Source organism: Dipodomys spectabilis, unplaced genomic scaffold (assembly GCF_019054845.1).
Source record: "Dipodomys spectabilis isolate Male_0828 unplaced genomic scaffold, ASM1905484v1 ptg000141l, whole genome shotgun sequence".
Taxonomy (NCBI): Eukaryota; Metazoa; Chordata; class Mammalia; order Rodentia; family Heteromyidae; genus Dipodomys; species Dipodomys spectabilis.
In genome coordinates this window covers 11,305,778-11,319,357 of record NW_024870818.1, presented here as the reverse complement: position 1 = coordinate 11,319,357, position 13,580 = coordinate 11,305,778, and the positions used below count along the sequence as shown (strand labels likewise).

Here is a 13,580-nt window from a genome sequence, read left to right as displayed (position 1 = left end):
TAAATGGAACTGAAGGAAACAACTAGATCTTTCTCAGTATCAGCTATGTGCATCTAGAAAAACACATAGAAAATCTGTTTAACTAGAAGGGGGCAGAGGAATGAGTAATTCTCTGTACTTGAGTGATGGTCTTAAGACTTTTTATTAGCGTATATGTTATACCAGGGGGCATTTTGTTGTGACATTTCAATACATACATACAATAGACCCCAACCAAACTCACCCCCTCCAACCATCTCTCCCCCTCATCCCTTCCTAATCTTCCCTTCTGAAAGTAATTTCAATAGATATCATGGTTCTATTTCATACATGTATATAAAGTACTTCAACCATATTCCCCCTTAATTGACTCTCTGTTGCCTTCCCATGGGTACCCGCTGGCCAACATGGCCAGTTTACTTTCCTGCAATTTTTTCCAGCATATAATAATTGCATACAGAAATTTCACCATGATAATTTACACATGCACATATTATAATTTTGTCAGAGTTACTTCATCTATTGCTCTCTCTTTTCCAGTTACCCCATTATTCCTCAGCTTTCACTAAGTTTCTGTATGGTACCAAGAAGTGATATTTTTACATTAATAAAATTAATCTCAAAGACACTGGACACAAAGAGATTGCCAATTCACTATTCCTTGTAGAAAGTAGAATTTCCCCTAAATCTTCACCCTTCTTCAAAATGGTCATATACTTTACAGTAACTGATATTCCTCCATTTTCTCCCTTCAAGAACCAGTTAGCCCTTTTCTCCTTCAGTCGCTGTGTGGTTGTGGAAGGGCTTTCCTCGTGTGAGAGTGAGGGTCTCACTTTCTAGCCCAGGCTGGCCTTGACCTAGCAATTGTCTTGCTTCTACCTCATGAGTCTTGGGATCAGGAGGGTGCACAGCCCCTAGGGGTGCTGTAGGGACTTGTTAGCTACAGCCGCAAAATGAGCCAAGTGATTCCATTGGGAATGAATGCAGGTTGTCTGGAAGCTTCTGGGCAGCCAGGGTTATCCCTTGGAAAAGACACACTCAGAGCACACAGAAAGGGTAAGACCTTGTACTAGAGATCAGGATACAAACCCCTCCTCCAACCCAACCTTTTTTGTTGTTGTTGTTATGAGGCTTGAATTCAGGTCTTGGGTGCTTTCCCTGAGCTCTTTTGCTCAAGGCTAGTACTCTACCACTTTAAACCACAGTGCTACTTTCAGTTTTCTGATGGTTAATTAGAGGTAAGAGTCTCATGAGCTTTTCTGCTCAGGCTGGCTTTGAACCATGATCCTCAGATCTCAGCCTCCTGGGTATCCAGGATTGCAGGCGTGAGTGATCACTATCTGGTCCTAGATCCCCTTTTATTAAGAGTCCTACTGATTGGTAACCAGCCTGGGGACTTAGGAAGGATATAACAAATAATACATAGGGAAGTTGTAAACCAAGCAACACATGGATTTAGGTCTCACTTCTAAGCTTTATCCATTCATGCCTTTGATTCATTTATTCAATAGTTCACTAGGGCCAAGGACTAATGGATACTGGGCTATAATGCTAAACAAAAATCCTTAGTCTGGAAGGAAGACAACCAGTCAACAATTCTATATAACTATAGGAAGAACTGTCCCCCCGCCAAAAAAAATCATATGCTAAACCAACCCCTAATCACTAATGTGACTAAATGAGATCATTAGGGTGGGGGTCCTCATGATGGTATTAGTGCCCTTACAAGAATAGAATCCCTAGAACTAGCTTCCTATCTCTCCACCATGAAGGGCAAGGAGAGAGGATACAGCAAGAAGGCAGTCAACTGAAAGAAAGGCATCATTAGAAATCAACCCAGAGAGCACCTTGCTCTTGGTCTTCCAGCCTCCAGAGCCATGAGAAAATAAATGTTTGTTGTTTCAGGCACCAGTTTATGGCACTATGTTACAGCAGCCTGAGCAGACAAATACAATAATATCAGGAGATAATAACACTTTAAAAAAAATCAGGCCAGGCACGTGTGGCTCATACCTGTAATCCTACTCAGGAGGCTGAGATCTGAGGATCACAGTTCAAAGCCAGGCTGGGCAGGAAAACCAGAAGTGGCACTGTGGCTCAAGTGGTAGCGTACCCTCACCTTGAGCTGAAGAGCCCAGGGACAGTGCCCAGGCCCAGAGTTGGAGCCCACAACCATCACCACCACCACCAACAAAAAAGTCAGATAGGGCTGGGAATATGACTTAGTGGTAGAATGTTTGCCTAGCATGCACAAAGCCCTGGGTTCAATTCCTCAGTCCCACATAAACAGAAAAAGCCTAAAGTGGCACTGTGGCTCAAGTGGTAGAGCACTCACCTTGAGCTGAAGAGCTCAGGAACAGTGCCCAGGCCCAGAGTTCAGGCCCCAGGAGCTGGCAAAACAAAAACAAAACAAAAGTCAGATGGAGGGTTACATAATGATGGGATCGAGAGCTGTACTAAATATAGCAACCAGGAAAGGCCCTGGGGTATATATCCTAAAACTAGCATTTTAGACCCAAGGCCCAACCTCCAGGAGATGCACATCTCAGGCCCAGTTCCTCATCCTTATATGCCAAGTAGAGAGAGACATGGTGGAGGCTAGAGAAGGAGACTTATGGCACACACATGCCATAGGAAGACAGCACATCTTCAGCCATCTTCAGGGAACAAAGAATTGGGGGCCAGAAGATAGACATAAGCATAATGTCCTAGTCATTACTGAGAGCAGGCTGGTTAGTAGGGACTGTCAGTCATTGTTCCAGACTTGTTTTGGAAAGTGTTCTGCAGGAGTTACCACTGTCATCACTGGTCAGGGTAAACAATTCCTTAGGTTGTCTGTTCTAAGCAGGCTCCACTGTTCCTCAGAAGAAGCTCCATAAAGTCCCCATAAAGATATCTAGCCAGAAGTGGGTGACTCACATCCTAGCTACTCAGGAAGCTGAGATCTGATGATCACAGTTCAAAGCCAGCCCCAGGGGAAGGTAAGTCCAAGAGACTCTTCTCTAATGAACCACTGAAAAGATGGAAGTGGAGCTGTGGTTCAAGCGGTAAAACACTAGCCTTGAGTGCAAAAGCACAGGGACAGCACACAGGCTCCTGAGTTCAAGCCCCAGGACCAGCTCAAAAAGAAAGCTATTATCTATCAGTCCTGTCCTTCCTGGATTCCTAGGTGATTGCAAAGCACCTGTAGAGAGAACAGCTCAGGACGAAGACACATACAAAAACAGAGGCAAAAAACGCCAAGCTTTTAGTTCATCAGTGAGCCTGAGTAAGCAGTGCCCTTCCAAAAAAAAAAGCAGCTTTCAAGCACCTTGACAATACCCAGTTGAAGTATTTCTGGGAGGAGTTCCTGGCCTGGAACAAAACTGAACCATGTGAGAAACAGCCTGAATGCATATACAGCCTGGGCACATTGGATAGGGTGCAGAGAGGAAATAAGAGTCAGAGAGAAGTCAGGAGCAGATCATTAAAGCGGCCACAAGCCTTTATGACAAGGACTTACCTCAGAGTTTCTTCTCGGTGGAAGGTACGAAGCAGGATCTAAAGATCACTGTCACTCACTAAACAGACCACAGGAGAGAAACACTAAAGCTGGCAAATGGTACTGAAGCAGGTGACAGATGATGGAATGTGGGCAAGATGGAGTGGAGGAGGAGGAGAAGAAAGTCTGGATTCAGTGTATTTGCAAGATAATTTAGGCTTTGCTGACAGGGAATATTGCCAGGCAGTGGTCTCAATTTGATGTCAAATCTGCTCCTCATTGTACAGAATCATGGGAGTTAAGATTGTTTTCTGTTCCCTCTCTCCTCCACCAAATGATCACCAAGTGATCATTGTCTTGGCCATTACTGAAGTGACTGTGTCTCCCCCGGCCCTCATTAGATTTAGATTGATGCACACTGAGCATTCTTTAGTCACCTGTGGAGGCCAAGTCCTCCCAGTGGTGGAGCTCAGCTGCCTTGCCTGGGATCCTAAGCTCAGTCTAGGCCTGGCCTCTCTAACTTGTCTATCTCTAGTGGAGAGGAAGGGGAGATTTTTCCTGGGGCCTATCTTCTTCTCCCTCATCATCCCACACGACCTAGTGTCTTCATGACCCTTTACTTCCTTCTACTACCATAGCCAAGCAAAGGAGTGAGTCTTTTTTTTTGCCAGTCCTGGGCCTTGAACTCTGGGCCTGAGCACTGTCCCTAAGCTCCTTTGGCTCAAAGCTAGCGCTTTACCACTTGAGCTACAACACCACTTCCAGCTTTTTCTGTGATTAATTGGAGCTATGAGTCTCACTGACTTTCCTGCCCAGGCTGGCTTCAAACTGTGATCCTCAGTTCTTATTCTTCTGAGTAACTAGGATTACAGGCATGAGCCAGTACCTAGCTGGAGTCTTTTTTAAATGGTTATATCTCCTAAATGGCAAAATAAAATCTACTGGTTTGGTGTGGTAGCCACGTGACTGTAATCAAGATTCAGAGTCAACAGAATTGTGAGTCTGAGTTCAATTAGCACTAACAGAGCAGAACTTGTGTTAAAAGAAGAAGAAAAAAAAAGAAAAGAAAAAGCCGGGTGCCAGTGGCTCATGCCTGTAATTCTAACTACTCAGGAGGCTGAGATCTGAGGATTGTGGTTCAAAGCCAGCCCGGGCAGGAAAGTCCGTGAGACTCTTATCTCCAATTAACCACCAGAAAACTGGAAATGGTGCTGTGGCTCAAGTGGTATAGCACTTGCCTTGAGCTGAAGAGCTGAAAGACAGAGCCCAGGCCCAGAGTTCAAGCCCCACAACTGAGAGAGAGAGAGAGAGAGAGAGAAGGAAAGAAAAGTGGGGTGGGAAGTATGGCTCAGTTGGTAGCACACTAGCCAATGAGTAAAAGTGTCAGGTACCGAGTTTGAATACTGATCTGAGAGAGTGCCAGGTGCCAGTGGCTCAGCCCTGTAATCCTAGCTACTCAAGCAGCTGAGTCCTGGAGAATTTCAGTTCAAAGCCATCCAGACAAAAAAGTCTGAAATTCAGACTTGATCTCTAATGAACCAGCAAAACACTAGGCTGCAGACATGGCTCAAGTGCTAGAAGAATAGTGAACATCACTGAAGAAAAGCGATAAAAGGCTGATTTTTAGACCTCTGGAAGTAAGCAAGCATGTCTGCATTTAAATGAGAGCAGTTATTACATGGTTACAAGAGGGATCACATAGCGTGCTATTCCTATCACATGAAAGTATGGCTAGAGTGTGCATATAGTCCCAAGAGTGAATCAAGGTGAAAGAGGCTAGAACTCGACTATCATGTTCTTCTTTTAATTTTGTTTTGGGGTGCTGGGGATAGATCAGACTCAGGCCCTTTTCTAATGCTAGGCTAGTTCTCTTCCAGTTGAGCCACACCTCCAACCTAGGGTTCTGAAGTGACTGGACAGGAAAGTTACCATACTAAAATCTGATGTTATGTTCAAAATGTTTAGATTTTCATCATTTTTATTTTCCAAACTTTATTTTAAAAGTACATTAAAAGCATCAGAAATACAAATCTAGCCTAGGTATTAGTATAAGAAGAACTGTTATAAAACGTTTTAGAGATCTCGCATATTTTGCATCACAGTAAAGCATCAAGAGAACTAATTAATGATCCTGTGAATTAATCCTATTCAACTGAATTCTAATCACTCCTTGTTTTCAGGTTAGCCCTTATGAAGAGACAAGTTATATATGCATAACTAGAGCGACACCACACAGGGTTAGACAGACATATGTAATTTATGAAGAGACAAGATGCATCTATGTATCTATATCTACCAGCAGATAGAAATATGGACTAAGAAGCTAAGAACTGAGCTCACTGCGTACTTCATGCAGGTTAAATCACTAATTGGTGATGATCATAAAGAAACTGAATACGTGATATGCACATGCTTAGTTTTCTTTATGCTGTAATTTGTATCTCCCAAAAGTGAGCCCCATGCTGTTCAAATCATGTCAAAATCAAAGGTCACACAGGACATTGTACAAGCAGAAATTACTCTTGTTATAACCTTTTATTAAATCACATTAGAAATGCCTGTTTCAACAAAAGGGGTGTAATGTATATCTTTAAAATTGTGAAATATCCTCTTTACTAATGCTACTAATTGTCAAGCTGGTTGGCTTATTGGACTAAATCTAGCTTTTGAATAAAGACAAAATCAGATTCTTACTTTGCCACAGTTCTCCGAATGATCTTGGAAGAGGATATTAGATTGCTTAATTCTTTGTTAGAAAGAAGTAACATACTAATCTACTCATGAGAATACTAATAAATGAGATGGGTATTATATTTAAATATAAAAGCACAATTGGAACAGATAATAATGACTTTCAAAAATAGCATTCGATTACAAAAAAAGTAAGAGATTGGATATGTTCTTGCCTGTTATAAAATTTCAATAGCAAAAATAAGGGGGGAAAAGTAGAGAAGGGAGGGAGAGGAAAGGAAGGTGGGTCTGTTGGTCCTATAAGGTGAATTTTACAAACAAAACCTACCACTCACACTGAAGTCACAGCAATCAGAATGGCAAGTGAACACTGAAGTCAAGAGTTGCTAGAAGAGAATAAGTCCATGCTAGCTGAAACCTTTTGCCATCTTCTGTTTCTGTGACCTGTGTTTGGGACTGGCCTGAGGGAGGTACTGGGAACTGATGGCCTTTCATTCACAGGAACAATGCAGCTTCCCACGTACAAGAGTAACTCTTGAACAGAACGGTTTGGAATGACAGATGCCGCATCTTCATGCTTATCTTGAGGCTGTAACAGTGATTGTTCCAAAATTCTAAAGAGTTCAAATACTGACTACATAGCAAAAATATTTTTACATAAAAATACGAGTTCACGGTTGTTATCCTAGGAACCACAGAGTATATAGTTATAAAATTTGTTTTGAGTATAGAAATACTTAATGTTAGGCGCCCATTTCCAGTTTAAGATTAACAGGAGGGGAATAAAAGTATTCTTTGAAAACAGATCACCTGGAGCATTTTCCTACCATAGTAATATATAAATAAGGTCAAGAGATAAGTTATTTCCACATAGTTACTGCAGGTATCTCAACAAACTGAACTCACACAGAAAGGAAAGATAAATCAAAGCCCTCATTTCTGTGCCTTGCTAAAGAAGAATACAGATTGTGTAGCCTAGGACAATCTTCACTGTCTCCCACATAACAATCCCCACCTAGAAGGACCATGAACCACCTTGCTTTCCCTGAACATTGTCCCTCTGCACGTGCGATCCTCATCTCCTGTCCAATCCATGGATAAGATCATTAGAGTAAGCCACCTGCAACAAACAAAAACATTCTGTTCTGCTCCAAAGAACGAGACAGTTACTCAATTAGTATCAAATAATAGTATCTATAATAAGAAATGATGATAGTCTTAACTCTCTACTCTTATTTGACTGTCTTAGGTAAAGAAAGTATCTAATGTGTGAGTTTTTTTTTGGTAAGTATAGGCAATACATTTCTGATTGTAACAATGTTATTTATACAAATCAACCTGACATTAAAAAAAATGCATGTATTGTTCCCTACTTCAGTACTTCAAAGAATCGATTTTTACTTTTTTAGTAAAAATAGTCTGCAAAGATCAAACGTTCGAATTCCTTTAAAAAGTTTCGGCCAAGGTTTACTTGGAAGATTCATAACACTGACTCAAGTCTTGAAATCACTCTCATTTCTACTTCAAAGTAAGTTCTATCATCATTCTTGGTATCTATTTAAAGATTCGGTACAAAAGATCGAACACAGTCAGGACAAATATCTAAATAAACATTCACATCAAATCTTAAAATGTCAAGGATCTACCCAGCAAATCCAGATACTTAATACTTCAGACCAAAGAAAAATGTAAGTGACAACTCGTCCGCTGAATCTTTTTGTCTTCATCTGCCACTGACCTCAAAAAAACCTTAAAAAAATAATTCAATCCATTGTTAGAAACCAGAATCCTCTAGCCTCCATGACTTTAAACAGAAGGAACTGGAATCTGCTTAGCTGCAGTACTGTCATACTCTTGCATGAGATCGTTAGTGGTGTGGTAATGCATGGCGATATAGGAACTGGCAAATCCAAAAGAGTTGACCGGCTGCAGCTTTTGAGGACTGCTCTCCTGCGAAGGGCTGCTATTGTAGATGCTGTAGTATGGTTCAATCCGAGTGTTGATAGGGGTTGAGCTGCTCTGACCACAGTGCTGATGTCCAGCAGAGATTTTGGGACTTACCACACTCTCCTTTGAATGACTCGGGCCACAAGCCTGGTCCACAAACTTCTTCTGTGGCTTAGGAGACAACATGTAGGCAGAGTTTGTTTCATGATGGGAAGATTTGTTTCTGTTCACTTCCAGGTTCCCTTTGCCCATGGCTCGAAGTCGAGTCTTCTGTTTGCAGCAGAAAAAGGCCAGGCCAATGTACTGGAGGCACCAGATCACTTTCCTCCTCAGCCCTGCGCTGTTGCGGGAGTATATAAAAGGGTTTAGCCCTGACTTGAAAAATATCAGGGTAAAGCCAAACAGTTCGAACTGGTAAAGGATGAAACTGCCGTGGTTCGACAGTACCACCTGCACCAAGGAAATGCCTAGTGGAAGACAGCACACCAGGACGGACAGCACGATGATCACGCACGTGACCACCGCTTTGGAATCCTTGGCAGTGGAGAGGTTGATGGCGGACACCAGCTGGAGTCTGCTGGCTGCAGGGGTGGGCAGCTGGTTGGGACTCTTGGGGTATCCATGCGTCTGAACGTGCTGCAATTTATTGTAATTCTGGTTCCTGTACAGCGCTGGCACGGTACACTGGATGGGCTCACCACCTCCCTTCACAGGGGCCCCCATGAAAGGCTGTGGCCTGGATGCATCGACTGTGATGACCGGAGGGCACTTTCTCACTTGAGCATTCTTCCACAGCGCCTGAGCGATCATGATGTACGAGCCAGACACCACAGCCACGCACAAGGTGAAGTCCACCACGTAGAGAGACAGAACTACTTTCCCCTCTCCAGCCATCAGACTGGACATGGGAAGACAGAGGTGGGACTTAGTGGTTTTCAGGGTAGCCAAGGTGGCCAGAGTGAAGCTGGTAGTCCAGAGGAGCAGGGTGAGGAGCAGGGTGCAGGGGAAGGAGGCTGTACGGCTGGGCTGCTTCCCTAACACCATGCGGAGCCGGTGCAGAGCAATGACTGCCACCATCTTGAGGGACATGATGATAAAACCTGAACTGGTGAGATGGAAGGTGAAGCAGAAAGCATCTGGGATGCTACTGGCTGAGCTGTAGAAGAGCACAAAGGTAAACATGGGGGCTGTCACCCCACAGATGAAGAGGTCACAGAAGGACAGGTTCAGGATCATGAAGTCAAAGTTGGTTCTGAACTTCCTAAAGGCTGGATCAAAGAAGGACAAGAAGACGATGAAGTTGCCGTAAGAGCCCAGGCAGAAGATGATGGCGAGCAGGAAGGTGCAGGTCACCAAGGTGGCCGTGTGGATGAGGTCCTGGAGGGAGGTGCTGTTTCCTGCCTGGGAGGGAGATGCATGCAGCACGGTGGCATTGGGCGCATCCTGGAGGGCGCCTGACGAGTTCATCTTCAGAGAGACGGCTTTGCCTTCTAGTCTCCAAAAGCGAAAATAATCAGTGAGAAAGGGATCAGGACCTCAACTCACAGGCGAGCAACAGGTGACAGAAGAAGCCCGACACAGATGAGCCTGCACCAGAAACACACAACCCAGAAACAGAGATTCATGTCGAAGCAAAAGAACCCATTGAGTACTCTCGTTATTTTTTTCAGCTTGCTCTCTCTCCTGATGTACAACAGCACAAAGTCCAAATAAGCAACACTACATTTCCGTGTCCGACACTGGATGTAACCTGTCATAACCCATGAGAATAACCTATCCAGCTAGAGGAGACTGTAGCTGAGGAGCCAGTGTAGCTCCGGATTGCAGCCTCCTGCGGGTGCTAAGGATGCCAGAGGGGATCCAAGTAAGCTTGGGGAGGGCCTGCAAAAGGATGAATGGAACGCTGCTGAGTGGGTGCCAGCTGGGTGAGAGGTGAGGACCAACCAGGAGAGGGACAAACAGCCTGGGAGAAAGAAGAGGGATGGAGGTAAGAAACAGGATGTCCTTGAAATAGTACCAGAGGGAGGGTACTGGTGACATATCATGTGGCTTTTCATATAACTCCTGTGAATCACTAACAACTTTTATTTCTTTCCTATTTCTTTCCCAGGATGTCGTTCTTTTGGCCAACTACATATGCTCCCGTGGGCAAAAAAAAACTGTAGGACTCCATTTTTGTGTGTGTGCCCTGGCTAGGAGTGGGAACAAAGTAACAAAAGGTATCTGGAAGCTCAAGCTCAGGCCTATAAACCTAGCTACTCAGGAGGCTGGGATCTGAGGATTGTGGTTCAAAGTCAGCCTGGACAGAAAAATCCCAGTGATGTCTACAGGCCATACCACCCTGACTGTGACTGATCTTGTCTGATCTTGGAAGCTAAGCAGGGTCAGGCCTGGTTAGTATTTGGATGGGGGGAAATCCCTGTGAGACTATCATTTCCAATTAATCATTCAAAAACCAAAAGTGGAGCTGTGGCTCAGAGTGGTAACGCACTAGCATTGAGCAAAATTGCTCAGGGACAGCACCCAGGTGTTGAGCTCAAGCTCCGTGATGGACCAAAAAAAAAAAGGTATCTGGAAATATTTGAAATTTATGAGATATAAAGTACCATACTGGATGTAGCCCTGAGGTAGAGTACTGCCTTAGCATTGGTGAGGTCTTGGGTTTGCTACTAACACCACAGAGGAGGAAAAGCAGCTCTCTGTAAATCTAAGCGTTACCATGTTTCAACAAAAATATCCTGTAGACAAAGTCTCAGGCATGGGCTCATTCTGACATCCATTCAGTCAATTTACATGAATCTCACCTGCTTACCGAGGACCAGCATCACCCGAGAAGCTGGAGGCGCACAGATGTTTAGACCCACCCACTACCTCAGAACAACAGCCTTCCTCCACTTCTCTTCCCATAATCTTTCCCCCTCAATATGTGCTCACACAAATCGTTTGTCTCCAGTCCCCAAAACCTCTGTGGCCTGTGCCAGCCTTTGCCCAAAGATTTCAGCAAGGCAAGACTAAGTTATTCAGGTCTATGCCCTTGACAACTGACCAGCATTTGTTTCAATCCAAGATTTTAAGAATAACCAGTGGCATTGGGAGCCTCAGGCTCCTGTTTAGAGTACTCAGCCACAAGCTCAAGCTGCATGCTGGAAGTGTCCAGCTGTCAACCCTTTAGTGGCTGGATCAAGGGACTCAGAACAGGCCAGGTTCGTGAGGGAACAGTTGTTATTTAACATCAGACAGTATCAGACAGATCTCAGGGCAGGGCAGGGGGCTGTACATAACTAACTGGTATCCTTCATTAAGGAAGAAAATAGACTCTTCTATATCCCCAAAAATCATATTGAACATATTGTGACAATGTGGCCAAGTTTTGCACTGGAAAGTGAGACATGTTCTATACACATTCCTTAAAGAAGTTTTATGGAAGTGAAAAATATAAAATCCTGAGGATTTGTGGTGTGTGTGTGTGTGTGTGTGTGTGTGTGTGTGTGTGCACACGCATGCGCGTGCATGCCCGCGCATGCACTGGTATCAGGACTTGAACTAAGGGCTTCACACTTTCAGCTATTTTTGCTCACAGCTGCTGCCTTACTACTTGAGCCATGAACCTAGTCTGACATTTTGCTAGTGAATCAGAAAAAATGTCTCACAGACTTCCCTGCCCTAACTGGCTTTGAGATGAGATCCTCAGATCTCAGCCTCCAAGGGGCCAGGATCACAGGCATGAGCCATCAATGGAAGCACAACTTAACTTTTGTACCTTAATGATTAGAAGTATTAATGATAATGGGTAGCTGCTATTCTTTCCAATAAAAGACAATATCTTTTTCTGAACCCCTCATAACTTTGTAGTGAATAAGACAATTTTTTATTGTTCGTAAACAAATTGTTAATTGTATTGGAATTAAGTTATGAAAAGAGGAGGAAAATTCAACTTAAGGAGGCAGAACAGAGCCAGGCGCTGGTAGCTCACTTCTGTAATCCTAGCTACTCAGAAGGCTGAGATCTGAGGATCACAGTTCAAAGCCAGCCCTGGCAGGAAAGTCCATGAGACTCTTATCTCCAATAAAGCCACCAAAAACCAGAAGTGGTGCTGTGACTCAAGAGGTAGAGCGCTCGCCTTGAACTGAAGAACTGAGGGACAGTGCCCAGGCCCAGAGTTCAAGCCCCACGACCACCACCACCACCACCAACAACAACAAAGAAGGCAGAACAGCAGATACTAGTGTCATATAGCAACTCTGCTACCCTCCAATCAAGGGTTTCCTCTTTGGAAATAGACAAAGAAGAGTAATGATTAGGAGAGGAACACAAAAGCACAGTGCTTATGTGCATCTGATTATACAAAATATCTTTGATATGAACTCCAGGAAATAGAAACAAGAGGCTTTTTTTTTTTTCTTCATTGCTGATTTTGTTTTCTTTTACTTTTGTCATGTTGGTTCATTTATCTGTCTTTGGGAGGGTAAAGAGGGGCATAGAAATGGAGGGACAATGGGTGAACAAATGCAGCACTAGACACTATGCTGAAAATGAACTATCTAACTTGTATGGGGAGATGGGAGGGAAAAGCTGGAAGAGAACAAGTGAAAGGAAGTCATTGTCCAAAAGAAATGTACTCATTACCTGACATATGAAAACTCAACCCCTTTGTACATCACCTTATAATAATAACATTTTAAAAGAGTAATGGGCAAAACAGGAATTTGGTCAGGGGAAATGAGAAGGATGACGATTCTGGAACCAAAATGCGAAAAGTAAAAACTAGATAGGGCTGGGAATGTGAGTTTGTGGTAGAGTGATTGCCTAGTAAGCATAAAGCCCTGGGTTTCAGTCCTCAAAACCACATAAAAAAAGTTGAAATGGTGCTATGGCTCAAGTGGTAGAGTGCTAGTCTTGGGCAAAAGCAGCTCAGGGACAGTTCCCAGGCCCTAAGTTTGAGCACCAGGACAGAAGGAAGGAAGGAAGGAAGGAAGGAAGGAAGGAAGGAAGGAAGGAAGGAAGGAAAGAAGGAAGGGAGGGAGGGAGGGAGAGAGGAAGGGAGGAAGGGAGGGAGGGAGGGAGGGAGGGAGGGAGGGAGGGAAGGAAGGAAAAGAAATGCTGGGTGCTGGTGGCTCAGTCCTGTAATCCTAGCTACTCAGGAGGCTGAGGTCTGAGGATTACAGTTCAAAGCCAGCCCAGGCAGAAAAGTCCATGAGACTCTTATCTCCAATAAACCACTAGAAAACCGGAAAAGGCACTGTGGCTCAAGCAGTAGAGAACTTGCCTTGAGCTGAAGAGCTGAGGGACAGCACCCAGGCCCAGAGCTCAAGCTCCATACCCACCAAAAAAAAAAAAAAAAGAAAGAAAGAAAGGAAGGGAGGGAGGAAGGGAGAGGAAAGGAAAGGAAAGGAAGAAGGAAAGAAAGGAAGGAAAGAAAAGGAAGGAAAAAGAAGGAGAAAGGGAGGGAAGAAGGGGAAGACAGAGAAGAAGGAAGCGGGGG

The 13,580-nt window shown here is 44.0% G+C and overlaps 1 protein-coding gene across 1 annotated transcript; it reads right to left on the bottom strand.

Annotated features, from left to right (window-relative positions):
- Positions 1 to 7,957: 7,957 nt before the first annotated feature.
- Gpr75 (G protein-coupled receptor 75) lies at positions 7,958 to 9,565 on the bottom strand. The gene has a single exon (XM_042691280.1). It carries the CDS (start codon positions 9,563 to 9,565, stop codon positions 7,958 to 7,960), a length of 1,608 nt encoding a protein of 535 aa, XP_042547214.1.
- Positions 9,566 to 13,580: the final 4,015 nt, after the last annotated feature.